This window comes from Podarcis liolepis (genome assembly GCF_965112155.1).
Source record: "Podarcis liolepis genome assembly, chromosome: 11".
Taxonomy (NCBI): Eukaryota; Metazoa; Chordata; class Lepidosauria; order Squamata; family Lacertidae; genus Podarcis; species Podarcis liolepis.
The window spans coordinates 58353294-58374578 of record NC_139565.1 but is presented as its reverse complement, the minus strand read 5'-3'; the positions used below and the strand labels follow the sequence as shown (position 1 = coordinate 58374578).

Here is a 21285-nt window from a genome sequence, read left to right as displayed (position 1 = left end):
GCCGTCTTAAGAACAGCTTCTTCTCCAGAGCAATCTCGGCCCTGAATGGGAAGCCCAGACTTTGAAAGTCATCTAATCTCCCTTGCTGTATTATATTGTATTGTTTAATTAGTGTTTTTATGGAGCAGTCAAGTAATTTCGTTGTCCCCGAAGGGGGCAATGACAATAAAGATATTCTTATTCTTATTCTTATTCTTATTCTTATTCTTATTCTTATTCTTATTCTTATTCTTATTCTTATTCTTATTCTTATTCTTATTCTAGTTATTCAGATCACATGTTCAGAGTGGCCTGTTTGAAGGTATGAAGGAACTAATGTTAGCATCACCTTCCTGGCTCTCAACCAGTCCCTTCCAGGGCTTACCATGTTAGGTCTCTGTTTATGTATTCCTTGATGATGCCATGAAGTAAGTAAGATGTCATAGATGTAGACTTATGGCTAAGAGGCTGATCTGCGGAGCAGGGAGCTCCTGGTCTGAATCTCACCTCTTTATATCAACTCACTGAGTGGGCATAGACAAACCATCCCCTCTTGGCCTCAGTTTCCTCCATCTGCAATATGGAGGGCTAAAATATAATGAGTGCTTTTTACCTTATAGAGTTCTTATAGTGACTAATTTATAATGCATGTAGGGTGCTTCAGACAAGTTTTTGAGCATTGTTGTGGTGCATGACAGTAGACAGGGTCTCTTAAAAACTCACACTGAGTTTCACTCTTTAAAATAAAATTAAAAGCAGATTAGCATGCATCTGCAAAAAAATATTTATATTGGGATGGGATGAATGAAAGTAGCAGTTTATTCTTGTCTTACATACATGGCACAACATACAGATCTGGCACAAAAAAAGACATACAAATCCTCCAACATCCATGCTTCCTCCCAAAGAACTTCTATTGAATGTACAACATCATTAACAAATTGGTTATTGAGTTACAACAGATCTCCAAACATGAATAACCTCCCATTCAGGGTAATATTTTGCTTCATGGTATTAGTAGTAGAAGTTGTTGTTGTTAGCTACTTAGACAAACATTATTTTACATGTTTAATACAGGACATTATCCTTAACAGATTTCAAGATATTCACATTAAGAACCAAATACTTTATAAAACAGATTTTTCCCCCATTTCTTAAAGGCATGGTCACATGTATTTCAGTCCCATCTGGGTTAACAACTGGACTTTGCAAGACAAACGTTTCTTAAGAGCTAAAAAAAGGGACCCTATATACAATTTGCCCAATGTAAAAAGAACTGATCTCTCTACTGGGATAGCTCTTATCCCACCAGTAGGAAAACTACCCCTCAGGCCACTTAAAGCAGATATTAACCACTGGGTGGCAAAATGACAGATTGTCACAACCCTAGGTTTTATTCAGAAACAAAGAAAACAAGGCATATTAAGAGTTATTTGGCCACTAGGGCTGGTGGCTAAAGCCTATCATCAAACAAGATAACTAGGTCTATTGTGTTAGCTAGGGCTTAGAACACATATTTTCAAACTTTCTAGGTCTAATAAGTTTTTTCTGCATGACCTATTGCATGCTGCAACAAATTCTGGGAAACCCTCTAAGTCATGAGACTTAGTTTGCATTAGTTTGCATTAGTTGCTGCCCAGACCTCTAGATCTAACCATAGCTACACAAGAAGTTTGAATGTTTCCCCATGCAGTGCTTTCGAGACAACATTAGCCATATCCAGAGCAGACCCACTGAAATTAATGGACCTCAGTTAGTAATGTATATCCATTCCAATGGGTCTACTCTGAGCATGACTAGTGTTGGATATAGCCCATTGTTAGAGAAGACCATTGATGGTAGAGAACTTTAAGGAAGGTTTCTCCTCCAATGCAAGACTTATCACTGGGAAATTTAGATGAACTTACAAGGAACCCAGCATTCCATCTGAAAACCACTAGGCTAGCCAAGTATTATTATTCAAATATTATCTTAAATCAGTCCCGATGAAATGTCAAGCTCATAGACCTTTCAACATGTGGCCTTGATGGCAACATTCTGTCCAACATGAATGTAGAATACCTAGCTTTTGATTAAGATTTGATCACATGCTCTTTCCCTCCTAAATTCTTAGTACATCTACTGTCCAAGTGAACATTACTTGCCAATTTTGACTATTCAGATCACTGGACTGCTCATGCATTAACCGACATCTTTCCTCTAAAGCTCATCAAGGCCTTCTGGAGTATCTCTGTTGACTTCATAGAGCTTTAGAAGTGATTCATAATTTTACTGGGACTACCTTAGAGTAAACATTCTGAGGATTTCAAGCCTGGACTGATTTTGGCCTACAAATAGCCTGAACAAAACAAAATAGATTTGAAATTTTTATACACACAAGTTGCATTACTATTATTCTTTGTACATAGAGCATTTTCATAAAAAGCATGTTGTGAAAATGCCTTAGACCTTATATAAACACCATTATATCAAACACATCATTCAAAAACCTGGATAAATTACCAACACAAAAACCCGAAAGACCCCAAATGGAATTCTTTCAGTAATATTTGTTGCATATTTCACATTCCAGTCTCATCCTGTTCTGGCCAAATTATGGCTCTGGTTAAAAAAGAAGAAGAAGAAAAGCAACCACACAAACCTCCAGAAGAAACCCAATTCCACTGTTAATCCACCATGGGTCTCGTCCTTCTCCCCTTTCCTATGCTTTTAGGAATGATGGTTCTGATCCACAATTCAGTAATACTAAAGTACTTGGGTTTCAGCCAGTTAAGTCCCATTAAGGTCAATGAGAGTGGTACCCTTATATCAAACATTTGCATCAAGTCACATGAACGGCTGCCTGTCCTTGTACAGACCTATAAGATCACTTAGATCATTGGCACCTTACAGAATATCACAGGACAGTGACCTCAAAAGAGGCATTTTTCTGTCACCACCCTTGCACTCTGGAAAGCCCTACTGTCTATTACCCAGCAGTTGCTTCAGATATCTTGTAAAGACATGTCTTTTTGCCTTGACTTTTCCTAACCTATAATATTGGACCCTTTGGTTATTACTGAGGGTTGTACTGAGTGTTAGTCATAGTTAGGTAGGTAAACAATCCATCATTAGGCCTATCCAGTGATAGGCATGATAATCTTTGGTCCATTAATTCCAAATGTTCTACTCCTGGGTATAACTCAGACATAGGGTTAGGACTAGGATTGGCTTGAAACTCCCAAAGACCTCAGTATTTATGACCAGTGGATAAAAACACACACATCTGAAACAGATCACTAGATCTAGTGTAGAAACATGCTGCTTCAGTACACTACAGAGCTATGAGAAAGTAGCTTTGCAACATGTTCTCCTTTCCAACACTTTAACAATTGTCACAATCCTGTTCTCCAAACAAAGCATTGGGGCACAATTACAGCAAGGGAATGAACCTGTGACCCTTTCAACAAAGCAAGACTCTCATCCTTAACTTTCCACATAACCTTTGCCTCCACTGCAGCCCATTGAGAATGATTTCCGTAGAGACACATGCCTGGAAAATGCTATATCAGGCTGGATTATCCGCATTGTGCTTGCAGGAAGGATCCCATAATAAGGATATTAGATCCTTGATGACTCCTGCTTGCAGGATCAACCTAGGAACTTCCAAAGCAACGAGTATGTATCACTGTGTTCTTCGCATACATTTCTCAATGGGACTTTATAAAAAAAACTCACACAAAGGCAAATCTGATTCTGGAGAATCTCCTTCAGTAGCATCCAAACCCACCCCACCCCACTGCAGAACCATAATATCTACAGAAAGGATACTCCTGTATCTCAAGTATCTACCCAAAGAGGACAGGATAAGAAACTCTACTACTACAATTGTGCTAATCTGACAGATTAAAAAAAATGGTTTCTAGTGTAAACACATGAATAAGTTTCACAGGATTTCAATAGGTGTGCATGTGCGCACGCCTTTGTTTCCTTTGTGAGGAGCCAACACAATTTGCAATCGACCAAGTAGAATGTAACCCACAAACTATGTAAACCAGCCCACTTAGGGGCTCAGCAAAGCTGCTTTTAATATTGGCCTGAGGATGCATTTTTTTCCTGGTGGGTCCTCAAGCAAGTAGTTAGCAGGACACTTCACATACCTGGGTTTGGCTTGGCAGGTCACAAGTTGGGCTGGCCTGGTCTTAAATTACACTTCATCCTCCTAATCTGGGGAAAAAATCCTGATCCTATTATCACATGCATACCATCATGTTATGATCCTAATATTACCCACCCACCCTCCAGAGTTCTACCCAGTTGCCCAGTGGCATGAATGACAGCTAATTAAGTGAGTTCTATGGTCAAACAGCTCATTTACACATTAGTCAGCATGAGGTATAAAGCTTGCTCCAGAGCCTGATTCTGCTAAAACCCACTTTTAAATCTTTACCCACTTAGAATGGATTATTTATTTTTTTTGCAGGATCAGTGCTTTGTACGTATCTCTTCTCTTTTTAAATTTTTTATAGGATTTTTAATTTTGTTTTTAGAATAATCAAACAGAAACATATAAGGGATAAGTTTCAGTTCAAACAGTAATTGTTTCAAAATACACCGGGTGAAAGATATAACACTACAGTATTTTCAATTGGTTATAAATTTTCAATATTTTGTTTCGTTTTCTTTTTTTGGCCAAAAACTTAAAGTAATCCCACCACAGGCTATACTTGAAGCACAAATCCTAACCATACTGTAAAATTTACACTCTCCTACATCAGTGTCTAAGCCCTTTATTAAACAAAGTGAGTTTTTTGGGGGGATACTTACAGAGTATTTGAATGTAAGCTAATGGAACCAACCTCTCTCTTTCTCTCTTTGAAATCTAAACTATATCTCACAGGTTAATTAACAAAGTGGACCATAGCTATGCAGTGTGGCTTGACAAAAATCTCTTGAGTTTTTGGATTGCTCAAAGTATAAATACTCAACCTTATGAAAAGTGGTTGAGTTTCCATAAAATAATGTTTGTGACACATTATGATGCTGAAGGGATTGCCCTCCCCATACACTCCATTTCTCCAGATTTTTATTTTAAACTTTTACAAAATGCAGGTGCTTCTAGACTTAGCAACACATATTAGTGAGATTATCTTCATCTGGGTGACAGCAGTAATCTAGGATTCCTGGTACTTTAATAATAAAAAAACAAGACTTCTTAATTGTGTTTACAGCATTTTGTGTCTCTATAGCTGTGTAAACTCCAGTAGAATATGAACCTCTGATGATATTACGTCACTTTCTGTATAGCTTGCAAAAGAAAAAAGAGAGAGCCTGAACTGATTGAGAAAAGTTAGTTACCTTCTGTTTTGATAATTCATTTCAGTCCTAATAACAATAACAAAAAATGTCCTTTTAAAAATGTCACAAGCCTGTGATTATACATTGCAAAGAAAGAAAACTGATCCTTGCCTATGGAATTTTTGCTTAAAAGTTCCAACCTCTTGTTTCCGCTGTTAGCCATCACACAACATGTGCCATTTGGCAATTTGTCTCCTAGGATATTCACAGATTTCCTTCCAGTGTTCTCCTGCTGTTCCTTCTGCCGAAGCCCCCAAGGTTAACCGGCCAATGATTTCATTCCGGGATCCCCTATCTGAATCCAAAACCAAGAATTCGATGCTGATCTCTTCAAGACCCTCGCAAGGAATATCAAAGACAAAAAGTTCATTGAACACTGCATTGGGGGTGCACTTCTTGACGTGGGTTTTCTTTTTGGAGATCCTTTTCTTGGCGTGATATAGGTTCACTTTCACATAGGGGTCTGCAAAAGACAAGCAAAATCCAACCAATATCACACTACTGAAGAACCAAGTCCAATAGTCCAGACTTCCTTGTCTTCCCCTGCACTAAGGTTCTCACCATGCTTTCATCTCTACCAGTTATTCCTGTGCAGGAGAATCCAGCTAGAACTGATTGGTAAGATTAGCTTTGTCCACTGGGGAAAAGCTCCAATGAATAATAATAATAATTCTACCTGACCACTGGTTGCTGCATTTACCAGTAAGGGACAAGGTGGTGAGAAGCTTGGCAGAACTGGAGGTACAACAGCATAATCTGGAGCTCTCACTAATGCACCCCATTGCAATCACCAGTAAGCCACATTTCTCTTGCTCTTCTGTCCCCCAGTAGACACAACAATGTGCTGGTCTCCGCTCCAGGGATCAGATACCCTCCCCCCAGATGCCCTGGTCTCTCCTCTAGTTGCCCCATCTTGTATGGATCTTTTGGCATGTCACATTTTCTTCATGATCTTTCACTCTCTTTCACTTTCATTGCAGAAGGTTGGACTCAGGTGACCCTCAGGGTACCTTCCAAATCATAGAATCAATTCTATGATTCTTGGTTCTTTGAGGGATGGGCAGAACCACCCTGCTCCACTCCAGTTACCTGGCCCCCACACCTGTAAAGCAGGCTTCCGACAAAAATTTTGGGAGATAGCTTATATTTACATCCAAGTAACCAAAAATTCAGAAAAGATGAGCAGGTGAGAATTCCATCTAATTGGTAGGGAAACCTCCCTCTAGACCAGCCTGTGGGTCCCCAGATGTTGTTGAACTACAACTCCCATCACCCCTAGCTAGCAAGGCCAGAGCTCAGGGATGATGGGAGTTGCAGTCCAACAACATCTGGGGACTCACAGGTTGAGAACCGCTGCTGTAGACCACTGAATAGATGACACAGCTGCAGTCTGTGGCTCCTCATAAAGGAGGGGTGGGGAAGGACTCCCTCATTGCTAGGTGAGTCATGGGTAGAAGCACACCTAGGCTCTACTGCCCAGAGTTCACCCAAAATGTGAAAGGCAGATCTAAAGGGTACCCCATTAAATCCCCCCCAGGCATAAAGCACTGGCAGATCCCTAAAGGGTGCCATTAACCCAATAATCCCATAGTATGTCTACAATTATTCTTCCCAACTTCCTCACCTGCCTGGACTCCATGCTCAATGAGAAACAAATCCCAGCTGCTCCCCAAATTGTCAATCAAGTTACCCAACAGTGTGGAGCAGGCTTCCTCAACCTTGGCCCTCCAGATGTTTTTGGTCTACAACTCCCATGATCCCTAGCTAGCAGAACCAGTGGTCAAGGATGATGGGAATGGTAGTCTCAAAACATCTGGAGGGCCGAGGTTGAGGAAACCTGGTGTGGAGCAAACCAAAAATGAGGTCCCTAAAGGTCAATGAAAGAACTGCCACCCAAAATATTCCTACTCAGCTCCTTGAACAGGTGACTAGCCAGGGCCCACACTGAATAGAGCGAAGGAGGGAGGGCACAGCTCCTACTCCTTTGCTACTTCTTGGTCCAAGCTCTTAAGTCTATGACAGTGTTAATTATAAATCCAAATATATGCATGTAATAATGCAGCATTTTGAAATTACCTGATAATCCAGAAACATCAGCTTTGGGTAGGTGTCTGGCCTTTAAAACCACCACCGTGAGCGTATTTGTTGTAGACTGGTAACAGAGAGAAATCAGCAGCTCGCCACGTCCGGAAGACTTCTAGAGGATTAGAAAGATAGCTCATATGTAGCAGACATCAAAGAATCATAAAATTGTTGAGTTGGGAGGGATCCTAAGGGTCATGTAAACCAACCCTCTGCAATTCAGGAATCACAGCTAAAGAATCCCTGACAGATATCTATCTGGCCTTTTCTTAAAAACCTCCAATAAAGGAGAGTCTACCACTTTCTGGTGTAGTCTGTTCCACTGTCAAACAGCTCTTACCACAAGAAAGTTCTTCCCAATGCTTAGCTGGAATCACTTTTCTTGTAATTGGAATCCATTGGTGTGAGTTTTACCCTCTGCAGCAGCAGAAAACAAGCTTTCTCCATCTTCATTGTGACAGCCCTTCAAATATTTGAAGATAGCTATCCGTCTGGGATTACCCTACCCTCACCCTACCCCACCCCACCCAAAAAATGTGCAGATCTGCTACTAGATGGGCAACTCAGAACTATGACTATATATATTTGTGGTTTTAAAGCATATTGAATCCTTGGCCAGCCAGTCTATTGAAATGTTGTCACAAATAGCATCTGGCAAATTAGTGTTTTGATGGACTTATGAGAACGTAAGGTAGAAATCAGATCTCTATCCTCCCCCCACTACAAAACCAATATAGTCCCCTTGCTAGAGGAAAATATTTAAGTATGAAAATAGAAAACATGGAAGCTTCAACACTCCAGGTCACATACAGGAGCTTGTTGCATTAAAAACCATAAAAGCTGCAGATGGGAATATTGCTTGGTACACACAGAAGCAATTTGATTTGACGCTTGATCTTTTGAAAGCAATTACTAAAAAGTCAATACACAGGCAGGTTCTTGGAAAGGGCTATGGGTTGCCCAGGCTTTGAGACATCTATTAGGTTTGGAATTTTTTTGAAAAAAATAAATGGGCTTCCACTTATGTTGAAGTGACTTCCAAATCAATTTACAAACACACAGTAAAGACACTGACTTGGAAGCAAGCCCCCTTATTTTTATGTGCCTTACATCAAAGTAAAATGCTCAGGATTGGTGCCGGAACAACTAATATTCAAAACACCAATGCCTTTATCCTAAAACATGCTTACCCTGATTGGCCAGCTGAGACATAATGAACTACTGGTAACTTCAACTAAATTGTTCGATGACTCAGATTTTGGTTTTGCAAGTACCATGAGTTAATTCAGTAGTTGGCAACTTTTGTCCAGAGAGCTGGAGATGCCCAATGGACTAATTACATATAGGGTAGGTGTGACCAGAAGGTGGAAAGAAGCAGTGGTGGGTGGAACCAGGAAAAAAGGCAAAATCAGTAGAGAAGTGGAAGGAGGAGGAGGGAATTTAGATGTGCAGTAGATATGGATAAATCCTGAGCCAAAGTGAGTTGCTTTTGAGGAACTCTGAACTTGTCTGATATCTATCTAAGGGACCCCGAACCAAGAGACGACAATACAAAGCTTCTCGTGGTGTCTTTATGACTCAGAATCACAAAAAAGAACTGCAGAAAACTTGTCTGCTGAAAGCAAAACTAATGTCTCTAAGTTTACCATATAAGGAAAGTGACATGCTGGGAGTGAGAGTGAGGAATCACAAAGGCAAATGTGAAGGGAGAAGGGAGGGAGAGCTTTACTGTCATTGACAGATAATCAGAGATAAATATTTTACCTCAAAAGTGAATCCCAATTAATTTTAAAGAAGCCTAGCACAAATTCCCTTTGACCTACTTGTCTGAAATTTGGCAGATTTCTTACCAATGGAACACCTCTCATATCTGCTATTTTCAGAGCAATTGCCCAGAAAGTGTCACAGGAGATTGATATTGTTATCCCCCCCAAAAAATTGTAAAGGCTGGAATATAAATCTCTGCAGATATCCTTTTGCATATCCTATGCCTGCAAAATCCATCATTTTCTGCCAAATGGAAAATGGAAAACTTTATACCTTTTCTTAAAAAACAAAACAAAAACAAACTTTAAAGTTGCACAGCAGCAGAAAATGAAATAAAAGCCTAGACCCATCTGCCTGTTATTTGGAAGGTTTTATCCACTCTGGAGAGGCTATTATGCCTGAAAATTTCATTCGCTTCTGTCAACAGGGAAAATACATATAGCTTGTCTTCCCAATATTCCCAATAGTAATTTCCAGGAGGTGATGGTGATTAAACCCAATTTTCTTAAAGCAGACTCAAACTTTGATGCTGTGCTGAATTGGGCAGCCTACAAAATACTTAAAGTGGCCTATTTTCTGAAGTGCAGGATTAGGGACCAAACTGAATCTTGTGGTTGGTACATACCCCTGGGGAAAGAAATCCATCTGTAAACTATTAGCTCAACCCCCTGGCAAGAGTGATCTGCCACTCCCATAATAACCTACTAGGTGGAGTGGGAGGGGGGAAAGGAAGTGACACAAAGAGGGAGAACAGGGTTAACTGCATATGGATCATAGCCATGGAGATGCAGGCTAATACTCATAGCCACAGAAATTGATGGAGAATTTTTATTTTTATTTTGCCATTGACTTTATTGCAATGTTGATTGCACTGTTACAGCCCACCACTTGGTTAAGAACTTAGATTAAACTGATTTTCCTGCACTGATGAAGTCAATGTAACTATATTGGTCTTTGTTCAAGGACTTCAGATTCAAACAGAACAACTTCTGCCTAGATATAGAGTTTGCATTTGGCTGCAACTCATGAACCTATTGATCCAACAAACTTTAGGTTATATGTTGTTTTGGGTCAGATTTGCATATCCATGTTGCCACTGTAGCCAGCATGTGTTAATGGGCCATAATGAGTTAATCATTGTCAATAGCACTTTTATATCACCCAATAGGAGCTCACACCACTCCTTTTCCACTGAGGGGATTTATTTGTTTATTTATTTTCCTGAGAGACAAGTGTTGAGTAAGTGTTAAAAGTAACATTGCCTGAACCAGACCTGAGTTCCACTTTTGTTGTGAGACACTTAAGGTAAGATATCCTGCTAAAATTTGCACTGTCTCCTGGATTCAAAGTAATCCAAGCTAAGTCTACACTGGTAGGAGAAGGAAGAATCTCAAGGGGATAAGTTCCATTGCAGAATGCAGGTGAGATTGCCATTTTCAAATGCCACAATCTTTAAGAATGTTCAGGGAGGGAGGGAGGGAAAGGGAGATTACAATGGATTTTCCAACTGAAGCATGAAGTGGCCCAGACCACTTGACTATGACTGGCTAATCTTGGCTAGGACTGGGTCTTCTGATATTGCTGGACTCTAATCAGTTCCTGCTAGCATGGCCAATAATAACAGGTGGTGGAAGCTGGAGTCTGATAACATCCAGAGGGCCACATGGTGACCACATCTACTCTATAATCTAGAGCACTTCATTCCCACCTCATCCAAGAACTTCAACAGAACTTCTTGTGACTGTTGGAAATAGCAGTTAGTGTTCCAATACGACTTTCAGTTATGCACAGGTAGGACCTGCCAACAAAATGCTGTACTGCATATGGATCTGCACTCAGATAATTAAATCCACTACCAGTATATATAGGATGCAGAAATCCCACTGGTAACAATTACGTGCTGCAGGATCACACACTGAGTTGCTGCTTAAAACTCACAGAAAACAGTGGGAATCTTCTAGTTCATCACAATGGGTTTCCAAGTCACAGGTACTCTTGATCACAAAGCTGAAAGGTTGATACAGTGTTGTCTATCCCCCTGAAACCTCTCACCACATGGAAACTCAATGAGCCCATAACATTATTTTAACCTAGCGGATTTACAAATGTAGGTCATGGACTGTAGACCTAAGATGGAAGGAGAAGGGCTTAAGAGTTTAATTTACCTCTGTTTGGAACCCTACAGAGGGACAAGTAAAAGCAGGAGGGATCATTTTGAGTGGGGAAAAATGGAACAATCCAATGGGTTAAAGTCTCCCAGCTTCTATCTGTCTGTTCCTAATCAGCCCCCCCCCCCGGTGATTTTTTATTTATTTCATTTTTAAGACTGTTGAATGTAACAAGACACTAGATTACATCGTAGCCCACAGATGATGCCTCCAGTGTGATGGTATATCACAGATATGGGGAACCTGTGGCTCTCCAGATATTGCTGGACTAAACTCTCACCATCCCTAACCACAGGCCATTATGGCTGCAGGGGTTGATGGGGGTTGGAACACGACAACATTTCTCAGCCATGGTATAAAGGTAAGTCACTTTTAGATACTTTAGTGTAAAAAAGTGACAAATAAATATAATAAATAATTAAATACATGAATAACAGACATGTTTTTTTCCGCCTTATCCCATTTATGCCCACTCTACTGCTTCATTCTGTAGAACTGGCACTGTTACGAGCTCTGCATAATATCTGTTCTGCACTTGACTGATGAAGTCCCTTCCCTCTGAGGATTTATCAATAGACAAACTGGGCCATCATACCTAGATATTTTAAGAACCCTTGTTGAGATAAATGAAATGGGGATATAGGCAGACTTCCTTTCACATTGTTGAGACTCTCTAGTTTATTTTATATATTCAAGATGCATGTAGGCTGTTGTCAGCGTGCTATACTTAGATTCTGCCTTTAGAAAAACTGTTATGTGCTGAGATAGGGCAGGCGAAATAAGATGATAATACAAAATATGACTCAAGATCAATTACCCTAACATTCTTTTTGATGATCTCCTTGTTCATCAGCATCCTTCCTTCAGACAACTCAATCCCGGACAGAGGAAAGAGAACTTCTCCAATGATGTCATCTCGGGAAAATCGGTCAAAACTTAGGATCATAAAGTGAAGGCTCAGATCTTGGACTTGAGTATAAGGGATTCCATAGAAGGTGAAGGTTTCATCAAAAGCTGGGTCTAATGTTTTTCTCAGTACTCGAGTTTTCACCTTGTGTTTCTTCTCCGGGAGTATCGTCATTTTGATGTATGGATCAGAAGTCATTGACTGTTCATCCATGGCAGGCAAGCCACGTGCTTCCTTGATGTTCACCATGAAAGCCTTCTTCTCAAAGTTATACTCAATGGAGAAGAAGAGAGTCCCTAATTTATCTTGCTTCTCTTCAGAAGTTATGGAAGTAACTGACTTCAGGCTGTCAGGGGAGACAGAATCTTTTTCCCTCTCAGGAAAGAGCTTTGGAGTGAAGTTCTCGAGATCTGAGGAGTTTGGTATTTTGGGGGTTGTTTTGGGGAAATTGCCGTTCAGATCTCGTTTCTCCAGGTCAAGGTGGAGAGAGGTCTTTGGCATAACCGGCTTGCTCTTGCCTTCTTCCTTGTCCTCTGCCCCAAACTTCTTTTTGCTGTTGAGGTTCTCAGGATAGATGTCGACGCCCTTCAGCACATGAACAAATTTGTAAGGTGGGGTCTTATTTGATTTGGAAGATTTGCGTTGGCAGCAGATCCAAGCAAAGAGGGAGACAGTGAAGACCAGCCCAAAGGCGCTGAAGATTCCAACCACAGTTGGAATTTCATCTGCAAGTCAAAGCACATGGCAACAAATGCATGAACGGCGGACTTCAGAGGTTGAAAGCAGTAGTTAAACTAACTATGCAAAGGTGAGCCAGCTGGTGAAGCAGGGAGAATGAACTGCTAGGTATACTTTATAACAATAAAGCCTATTCATGTTGTGCCCCCTGCAGGTATGAACGTGTATCGAAAACTCTGGCTGGGCATGTTTGCTGTTGCATGCAAACCTGGAACAAATACAGTTCAACAATTGTGATTATAACAACTGACATGCTTCTGTTCAGTTTTGCTGCTGCCCCATATAAAATTTATGAATTCAGTACACATATAAACATCTCTAGCTCCCTCCTACACCCTTCACATTAGTGTAAGTAGATAAAAGAGAATTTGAAATATGTGTTAGTCATATGCATGACATCCACTTTTATATGACGGATTTCCCTTTGTGTTCAAGAAGGTACATATTTGCATGGCCTCATTGCAGGAAGGGACTGGTGTTTGGCATGGAAATGCAAAACTTAGTGTCTTAGGATATTCTTGCCATCAGCCTGGTGTCAGTTTTCTATGCAACACTGAACATATGCAGCCAGCCATTTCATCTTGTGCTACTTGTCCATTATACAAGTGCATGTTTAAATCCATCTGTGCACCTAATATTTTGTAAGCATTGGATCTATCTGGTTGCAGAGGCAAAAAGATGTTCAAAGCTACCCAGAGATGAGGGCATCTAAAACAACATTTCAAGGAAGCACATTTTCCAGCCGTGGCAAGTAAATCAATTTCCCGAGAACTTCTTTCCATCACTCGTATGAATCAGCCCACATTCCAAATGGCAATAGGGAAAATAGCATGAAAGCTGCAATGACATCTGGCGCATGGATAAAAGAGGAGCATTAGCATTTCATGAGTAAGCAGTGCAGGGCCAAATGAACGCCACTAATTGGAAATCCAATTCTGTCCATAAGTAACATTTCTAAGTGAGTCTAAGTACCGCACGCTGGTAGCACCAATCAAGGCTAAGTCCACATTCTCCAAGCGAAATGGGGGACTCATGAAATATTAATGCAATGGCATTGCTTATGCAGGAAGGTAGCAAGAGTGCTGGTGTTCTAACAAATGATCAGCATCCTCTCTGTTTAAGAGAGAGTGAACGAACAATTCCCTTGAAAGGATAAGTAAATCTCTGCTTGAGATGCAGAATGAGCCTCCCGAACTTGTGTAAGCAGATCCCTGATCTCCAATTTAAACAACAGGGGGATACACACACACACACACACACTAGACTTGCACACCCAACCTCGGCATTAAAATAATGACTTGAATTGTTTTTAATCGGATCCATGGAGAAATGAAGGGTCCCACATATAAATAAGCTATTGAAGAGTTAGCATCACCTCTCAGTACCTACCTTGCCACTTTTATAGAACTGTTAGCATGGGAGATCTTTTCTCACTCTGGCTGACTGCTTTTGATTAGAGTAGATTTGTAATGAACTTACTACATGCAGGGCATGGGAATGGGTTAGTGTGCAGACAACCATGCTTTGGGGTAGAGCACTGGTCACTGGGTCAGTTCCACCCCTTACATTTATGTGGTCTGGGTCACTTTTTCTTCATACAAAATATGGGGTAGGAGACAAGACACAACCCATCAACAGTGAGGTAATGACAGTTGCATAAGATGCTTTGGGAAAGAGGCCAGGCTGGATCATTAACTCGGCTGAACAGATTTTAATGGCCAATTGACATATTTGCAAATACTCTTTTGAAGCTTGCATGCCGAAGTATTGTCTCCAGCAGCAGGAATGATGGTGCAAGTTACAACCCCAGCCTCTGAGAGGAAGAATGCCACAGTTTTATATTAATTATCCTCATAAAGTCAGTTATCAGGTGAGCAAGCTGTCACAAATGAAATTAGAAACACCCAGGGGGGAGTGATACAAGACGAAATCAAAACTAAATGTGCTGTACAATAGCTGCCAGTGGGCTTACAATCTGCCTTCCTTGCTGTTTTCATATGGCAAAGCAATTGCTTGGGTATTATAGCAGCTATATGGAAATGGTAGACTGGTTTGAAAATGTGCTATTTCTGAAAGTGAGTAGGACAGATTACAAAAGTGTTAACTGGAAGGGGCAGAATCTAGACACACGGCACAAATATGAACTGATCCAGTTTGAGTTGGGACCCAAAGAATTCAACTATGCCAACATAATTTTAAACTCCTATTAACTTCATCTAGAGGCTAGTGGAACTGACATCTATGACTTACAGTTTACTCTCACAGTCTCGGGTGCACTTTGACTGTGGAGGAGCTGTGCTGCTATCCTGGTATATGGCAATGATAGCTATCAGGACAACATGAATAAAAGTAAGGTAAAAAGGTAAAGTGGTCACGAGCTGAACCACCCTCTAGGGACAGGGGAGGAAAACAACTTTATTTATATAAATGTATCCAGTTCTCTCTAGGTCTAAAAGATAATGAGCCTACTTATTTAAAGTTTGAGGAGATATATTGGTGCAGAAAAGTGTTTTTTTTTTAATTGCCTACTTTGAATATGAGAAGAGAACCAGGGTTTAATTTTAGTTTCTGTGCACACACACACAAAATACTTAGTTCAAAGCATTTTTTTTAAAGGGAGGGGTACTTTGCATACACTCCCTTAGCAACATCACTAATGACAGGAGACAGACAGTTGCAGAGGAAGAGAGAGAGAGCCTATGGACAGATGAGTGGGTGGGTGGATGACTAATCTATTTGAGTAAATATCTATCTGTTCCTCTCTTGAAAGAAGCAGTTATGGCAATTATCCTGAGAACATGTAGAATATGGATTTGGAATGAAATGCATGTAACTGATTCTTCTCTAAAGACAGATCACAACAAACAGTATCTTTCTCCAGACACTCCCCACCCCCACCCCAAAAGACACACCTCACGGTGCATATATTTTACTTCTGAATTTTTGGGAGCTATAGAAAGAGCACAGCGGAAATCAATAAACTGTAGAACTAATAAAAAAGGGGTGTCAAACTTCTGTAAAACCCATGCATCATATAAAGGATGCTTTTAAGGAGAGGCGACTGACGTCGCTCATATCAGAGCACAGGCACAGCCTTAGCTTTCCAGCGCTGGCTTTCCCCCAGGAACCCGAAATAGTAGTCATATAATCGCCTTTTCCAAAGCACCTGAATGAAATGAAATTAATCAAGCCTTCAAGATCGGGTTTTTTTTAAAGAAGACGCTTACCAAATTCTTCCCGGCTGGCTGCAATCGGAGCCATGTTGCTTGCTGCGCGCTCTGTCCAAGGTGCTGAAACCGCTCTTTCCTTTTTTTGCCCCTGTGCTCAGCCGCTCACTGAAGAGGAGGGAGGGAGAAAACGCATATACGCACACACAACCAAGGGAGTCTTGTTTTCCAACGTGATGAAAACACAAGCCTGAAAGATCGGGAAGCTTTTAGAAGGAGGAGGAGGAGGTAGAGAGGAATGGGTGGGGGGAAAGGGGAGGGAGGGTCTAGTACAGTCCTCCTTTCCTGAACACTGATTCGTGAGCCCTTGTCCTGTGGTTCAGATCTTCTGACTAACTGAGCTCTGAGACTGAAGACGTGGTTGAAACCCAAATTGACGCAATCCTGACGCTACAGAACTGAAATCAGTACCTCCCCCCCTTTCTCCCCACTCCTGGGAATCCGGCACACATTCATCAATTATTTTAACGGCTCTGCTGCAGGAGATTAGCTCACGTTCTCAGTCGGACACAGACGGCAATGCTAATTTCTAGGGCCAAATCTCCCAATGTCTTATAAGACACAGTCAGACTTTTTTTTTTTTTTAAGTATATATTATTAATGTTTTATCCATGTTTTCTGTGACGGTGCTCTAAATGGAGAAGACGAAAGCCCTGAAGGCGAATGACCCAGATCCGCGCCTTTTCTGTTCTTCTCTCTCTCCCACTCTCTAAGATGAAACGCTTGGTTTGACTGGATTGCCAAACGGTTTTGGTTCTCATTGAAGACTGCAGGAAGTGGAACGTTTGTGTTTCTGGGAGTTACTGCAATATCTGTATCATCCCCTTCTAACAGACTACATTTTTATTCTGTTGTATCTAGCCCCACCCCCCGCTTTTCTCTTTCACACAAAACCTTTTCATAACAAAATCTTTTTTTAAAAAAACAAAACAGCTTTGATTCACAACATAGTTGATACACAATATTCTACTTCCCAGAAACATATAAAATTGAAACTCTAAATTACCCAGAGTTGCCAAATGGCCTATATCCTTCATGGGAGTAGCCAGACTATTTGAGGGGAGGGCAGAAACTCTTATTCGTGTTGGTACCATGAAGTTTCCATGGGCAAATAGTCTCCCCTATATATTCATTTTTTAAAAAAAAGATGAACCTAGCTCACTGAATCATTTCTAATACAAGACAGCAATGTAAGCCCCATTGAGCTCAATGGGAGTTACACGATTAGCACTGGACTGTGAAAGATGCTGTCATGAGGACTGGTGTTTTTCACACATTATGTGATGCACATGTACATATGTTTGTGTGAATGACTATCCACATATGGTAGTGAATTTGAAAGTCAACATGTGGGCTGAGCTCCTCAAAAATGGGTACAGACTGGGTGTACAATAGCATGTGTGTTGAATGCACCAATGTATAATCATGTGCGGAATACTACAGTAAGATTCTTGGTCCATCTAGCACAGTGTTGGCTACACAGACTGGAAGCAGCTCTTTGGGTTTTCATGCAGCAGTCCCCTCCCCCACATTCCTTCCTGGGGATGCCAGAGTTTGAGCGTGGGACATTCTGCATCCAATGCAGCCACTGAGCTGCTGTGAATAATATCCTCTGACCTGGAAGTTGTCCTGTATGGTTTGGGGCTAGGTGTATAATGAGAGAATGGAGCTCTGTACATGCTCAAAATCACTATTAATGAGCTGAGCTATGGAGCCAATTAAGCCTTGCCCCACATCAAAATAAAAGCCAAACTACCCCACTCTTCCAAATACTTTATAACTCTGGTGTGCACAAGTGCATAATCTTTAGTGTCTTCCCTCCATATTCATGCTTGCCCAACTAGGACAACTACACACAAGAATAGAAAGTAAAGTAAAACATAGTTAAATTTCAACCATTCTTGCTCAACAGTAACATTATCAAGGGAAGGCAACAGAGCTCAGCTCTTGACTTGTCTCCTTGCTGTTCGTTACCAATTTTCTTGTTGTGTTCATTCTTGAAACATCAGATTCAACCCAGGAGAGTAGAAGAAGAAGAAGAAGAGTTTGGATTTGATATCCCGCCTTTCACTCCCCTTCAGGAGTCTCAAAGCGGCTAACAATCTCCTTTCCCTTCCTCCCCCACAACAAACACTCTGTGAGGTGAGTGGGGCTGAGAGACTTCACAGAAGTGTGACTGGCCCAAGGTCACCCAGCAGCTGCATGTGGAGGAGCGGAGACGCGAACCCGGTTACCCAGATTACGTGACTACCGCTCTTAACCACTACACCACACTGGCAGGAGAGTACATGGGGATGCACAGTGTTCCATGTGAACAGGGACTTTGTCATTCATTGCTGTACTAGGGAATGTTTTGGCACACTTTGGATATATGATTGGGTCATGATATGAACATCCTTGGCTAGGCACTTGGTGAGAACTGAGGGTCAGTTGCATGTCCACCCAGCTGAAGCCAAGGTAGTGAACTGTGTGTTGATCAGCCAAACCAGGAAGAAAAGCTCCTCATGGAAACATGCCCTCTGATCCATGAGCTTGTCTAATCCTTTTTTTAAACCATCAACATTGGTAGCGGTCACTGCCTCCTATGAGAACAAGTTCCACAGTTTCTATGGATTGTGTGGTTACAGCTCAGCCATGGTTGAACTTTAAACTATATGGGGGGATGCCTAGGCAGTCAGCTTCCCAGATAGATTTGTCCCATGTGTTATGTTTAAAGTGTCCACCAATGTGAAAGGTAAAAGGTAAAGGACCCCTGACAGTTAAGGCCAGTCGCGAATGACTCTGGGGTTGCGGCACTCATCTCGCCTTACTGGCTGAGGGAGCCAACGTTTGTCCACAGACAGTTTTTTCCGGGTCATGTGGCTAGCATGACTAAGTTGCTTCTGGCAAAACCAGAGCAGCGCACGGAAATACCATTTACCTTCCCGCCAGAACTGTACCTATTTATCTATTTGCATTTTGACGTGCTTTCAAACTGCTAGGTTGGCAGGAGCTGGAACTGAACAACGGGAGCTCACCCCGTCATGGGGATTCGAACCGCTGACATTCCGATTGGCAAGCCTTAGGCTCAGTGGTTTAGACCACAGCGCCACCCGCGTCCCTGTGAAAGGATCAGGCCTCAAAGGCTCTGTGTGAGTGCCTGGAAATAAATAACGAAAGGAAAGAAAAGGCATTATCTGGATTGATCCCACTTTACTCCCCCTCCCTCTCTGTGTTGTTTTGCTAAAACACACACACACACACACACACACACACACACACACTTCCATCTGTCTGGTCCACCCTCCCCTACTGACATCTCAAAGTCATACTTCTCCCAATGGTGAGTCGTGGGACATAATTTCATTTAATTTCAGGCTCACAGCCAGACAAGACACAGTTAGCTACCCATGATCAAAATGATAGTTAAAAAACAAAGCAAAATAACAAAAAAGTCAGGTTAAACAAAAGTATGATAGTGAATCATTATTTAGCTACAACCGTGGCCAAATAGTAACACAACAAAACCAGCACATCAATATGCAATATGTTCTGCAATTGCATTGAGCCTTATTGATCTGCCCGTCTAAAGAACATCAGCTTTATGTTACAGGCATACAGAGAGAGGAATAATATAGATGCTCTCCGTGACCCATCAATGCATTCACAGTAGTTTGCAGTGGAAGAGATCAGGGACCATATCTATCTGCTGGTGCCCATTAGAGCTATGGAGCAGGAGGGAGCTGTCAATTAGCAGCTGCCAAAGGTGTTCTCCCCATTGGGCTTCCTGGGAAATGGGAGACAATTGCAGGGACTTTACAGCAAAACATGCTGTTGCACAGCTTGCAGAAATGCCTTGATGTCACAGCAATTGGGTGCCCCTTTAATAAGAATCAGGAGGGATCAATTATAAGATGAGGGCAATGTTGCTTTTGATGCAAACTATAGGAAGGGAAAATACACTGAGACTGAGGAGTCTGCAAATTTTGGATCACAGCAAATGTCTACTTAGTCAACCGTGTCTTGTCTGCTGCAGTAGCCTGCCAGATAACACCCAGGAAGGCCACAAGGCCCACAAGCAAGTGGAAAATATAGGAAGTCAAGTTTTGTTTATATGCAGCCTCTGACATTGAAATATATTCTGCTTCTAAATTTGGAAGTGCAATTCCTAGCTGGTATCATAGGTCACAGCTATTGACAAGCCTATGTTGTTGTCGTTGTTGTTTCAAAAACTCTCATCCTTCATTGTAGAAACATAGAATTGCAGAGTTGGAAGGAACCTCAAAGATCATCTAGTCCAACCCCCTGCAATGCAGGAATCACAACTAATGCATCCATGACAGATGGCCATCCACCCTCTGCTTTAAAATATCCAGTGAAGGAGAGTCCCACTCCTTCTGAGACAGTCTGTTACCCTGCCAGACAGCTCTTACTGTCAGAAAGATCTTCCTATTGTTCAGTCAGAATCTCCTTTCTTGTAATCAGTCAGTTGTTAATTGACTGTATATTGCGTGATAACTTCCTTTTGCACATCCTGGACCCGTCATTCACAGGATGTCCCAAAGTTGTATTCTTTTTATTCATTCTCTCCAGGCAGTAATCACCATATTAATCACAATCAGCATATATTCTCCACGGTGGACCCCAGCCTTTGGAGTGAACTCCCCACTGAGATGTTGATTCAGCCAGCTGTTAAGAACATATCTATTTATTTGCACTTTCCCTGGCCTCTGAAACTGGTTGAACAATTCCTAGATCTATTGTAATTGTGATATATTGGGTGGTAATCTACTCACTCAGCTCAGCTCCACAAGGATTACTGCCGAGTGCAATGGGATTCCCCCTTCCCCTACATTTACCCCAACCTATGCCCCAAATGTGTTTGTGTGTGTGTGGGAACCCCTTGAACAGATTCAGTGGATTTATAGAGGGGGAATTCTGTTGCGCCAGCAGTAGACCTATTGTACTCATAGGAGGTCATAGTTGGATTCCATCCATTGCATACAGAACTAGTTCTTTTGCACTGAATTGCTTTATTGTAAACTATCTTGGCATCCTTTTAGTGTGTGTGTGTGTGTGTGTGTGTGTGTGTGTGTGTGTA

General features: G+C 41.5%; 1 protein-coding gene across 1 annotated transcript; it reads right to left on the bottom strand.

Moving 5' to 3' along the window:
* Nucleotides 1-780: 780 nt before the first annotated feature.
* Nucleotides 781-17882, bottom strand: SYT4 (synaptotagmin 4). The gene is made up of 4 exons (XM_083466143.1): nt 16206-17882; nt 12151-12965; nt 7393-7513; nt 781-5779 (listed from the first exon to the last, which is right to left on the bottom strand). Exons 1-4 carry the CDS (start codon nt 16237-16239, stop codon nt 5472-5474), a joined length of 1278 nt encoding a protein of 425 aa, XP_083322269.1. The 5' UTR covers nt 16240-17882; the 3' UTR covers nt 781-5471.
* Between the last annotated feature and the right edge of the window lie 3403 nt (nt 17883-21285).

Bases quoted from the DNA above. Each gene is read 5' to 3' on its own strand.
- SYT4 (XM_083466143.1), bottom strand. From the start codon at position 16,239: ATGGCTCCGATTGCAGCCAGCCGGGAAGAATTTG. The intron at 12,966-16,205 runs GTAAGCGTCTTC...TTTGACTTGCAG, and splicing joins AGCCAGCCGGGAAGAATTTG to ATGAAATTCCAACTGTGGTT. The intron at 5,780-7,392 runs GTAATTTCAAAA...TGTCTTTTGCAG, and splicing joins TGATGTTTCTGGATTATCAG to ACCCCTATGTGAAAGTGAAC.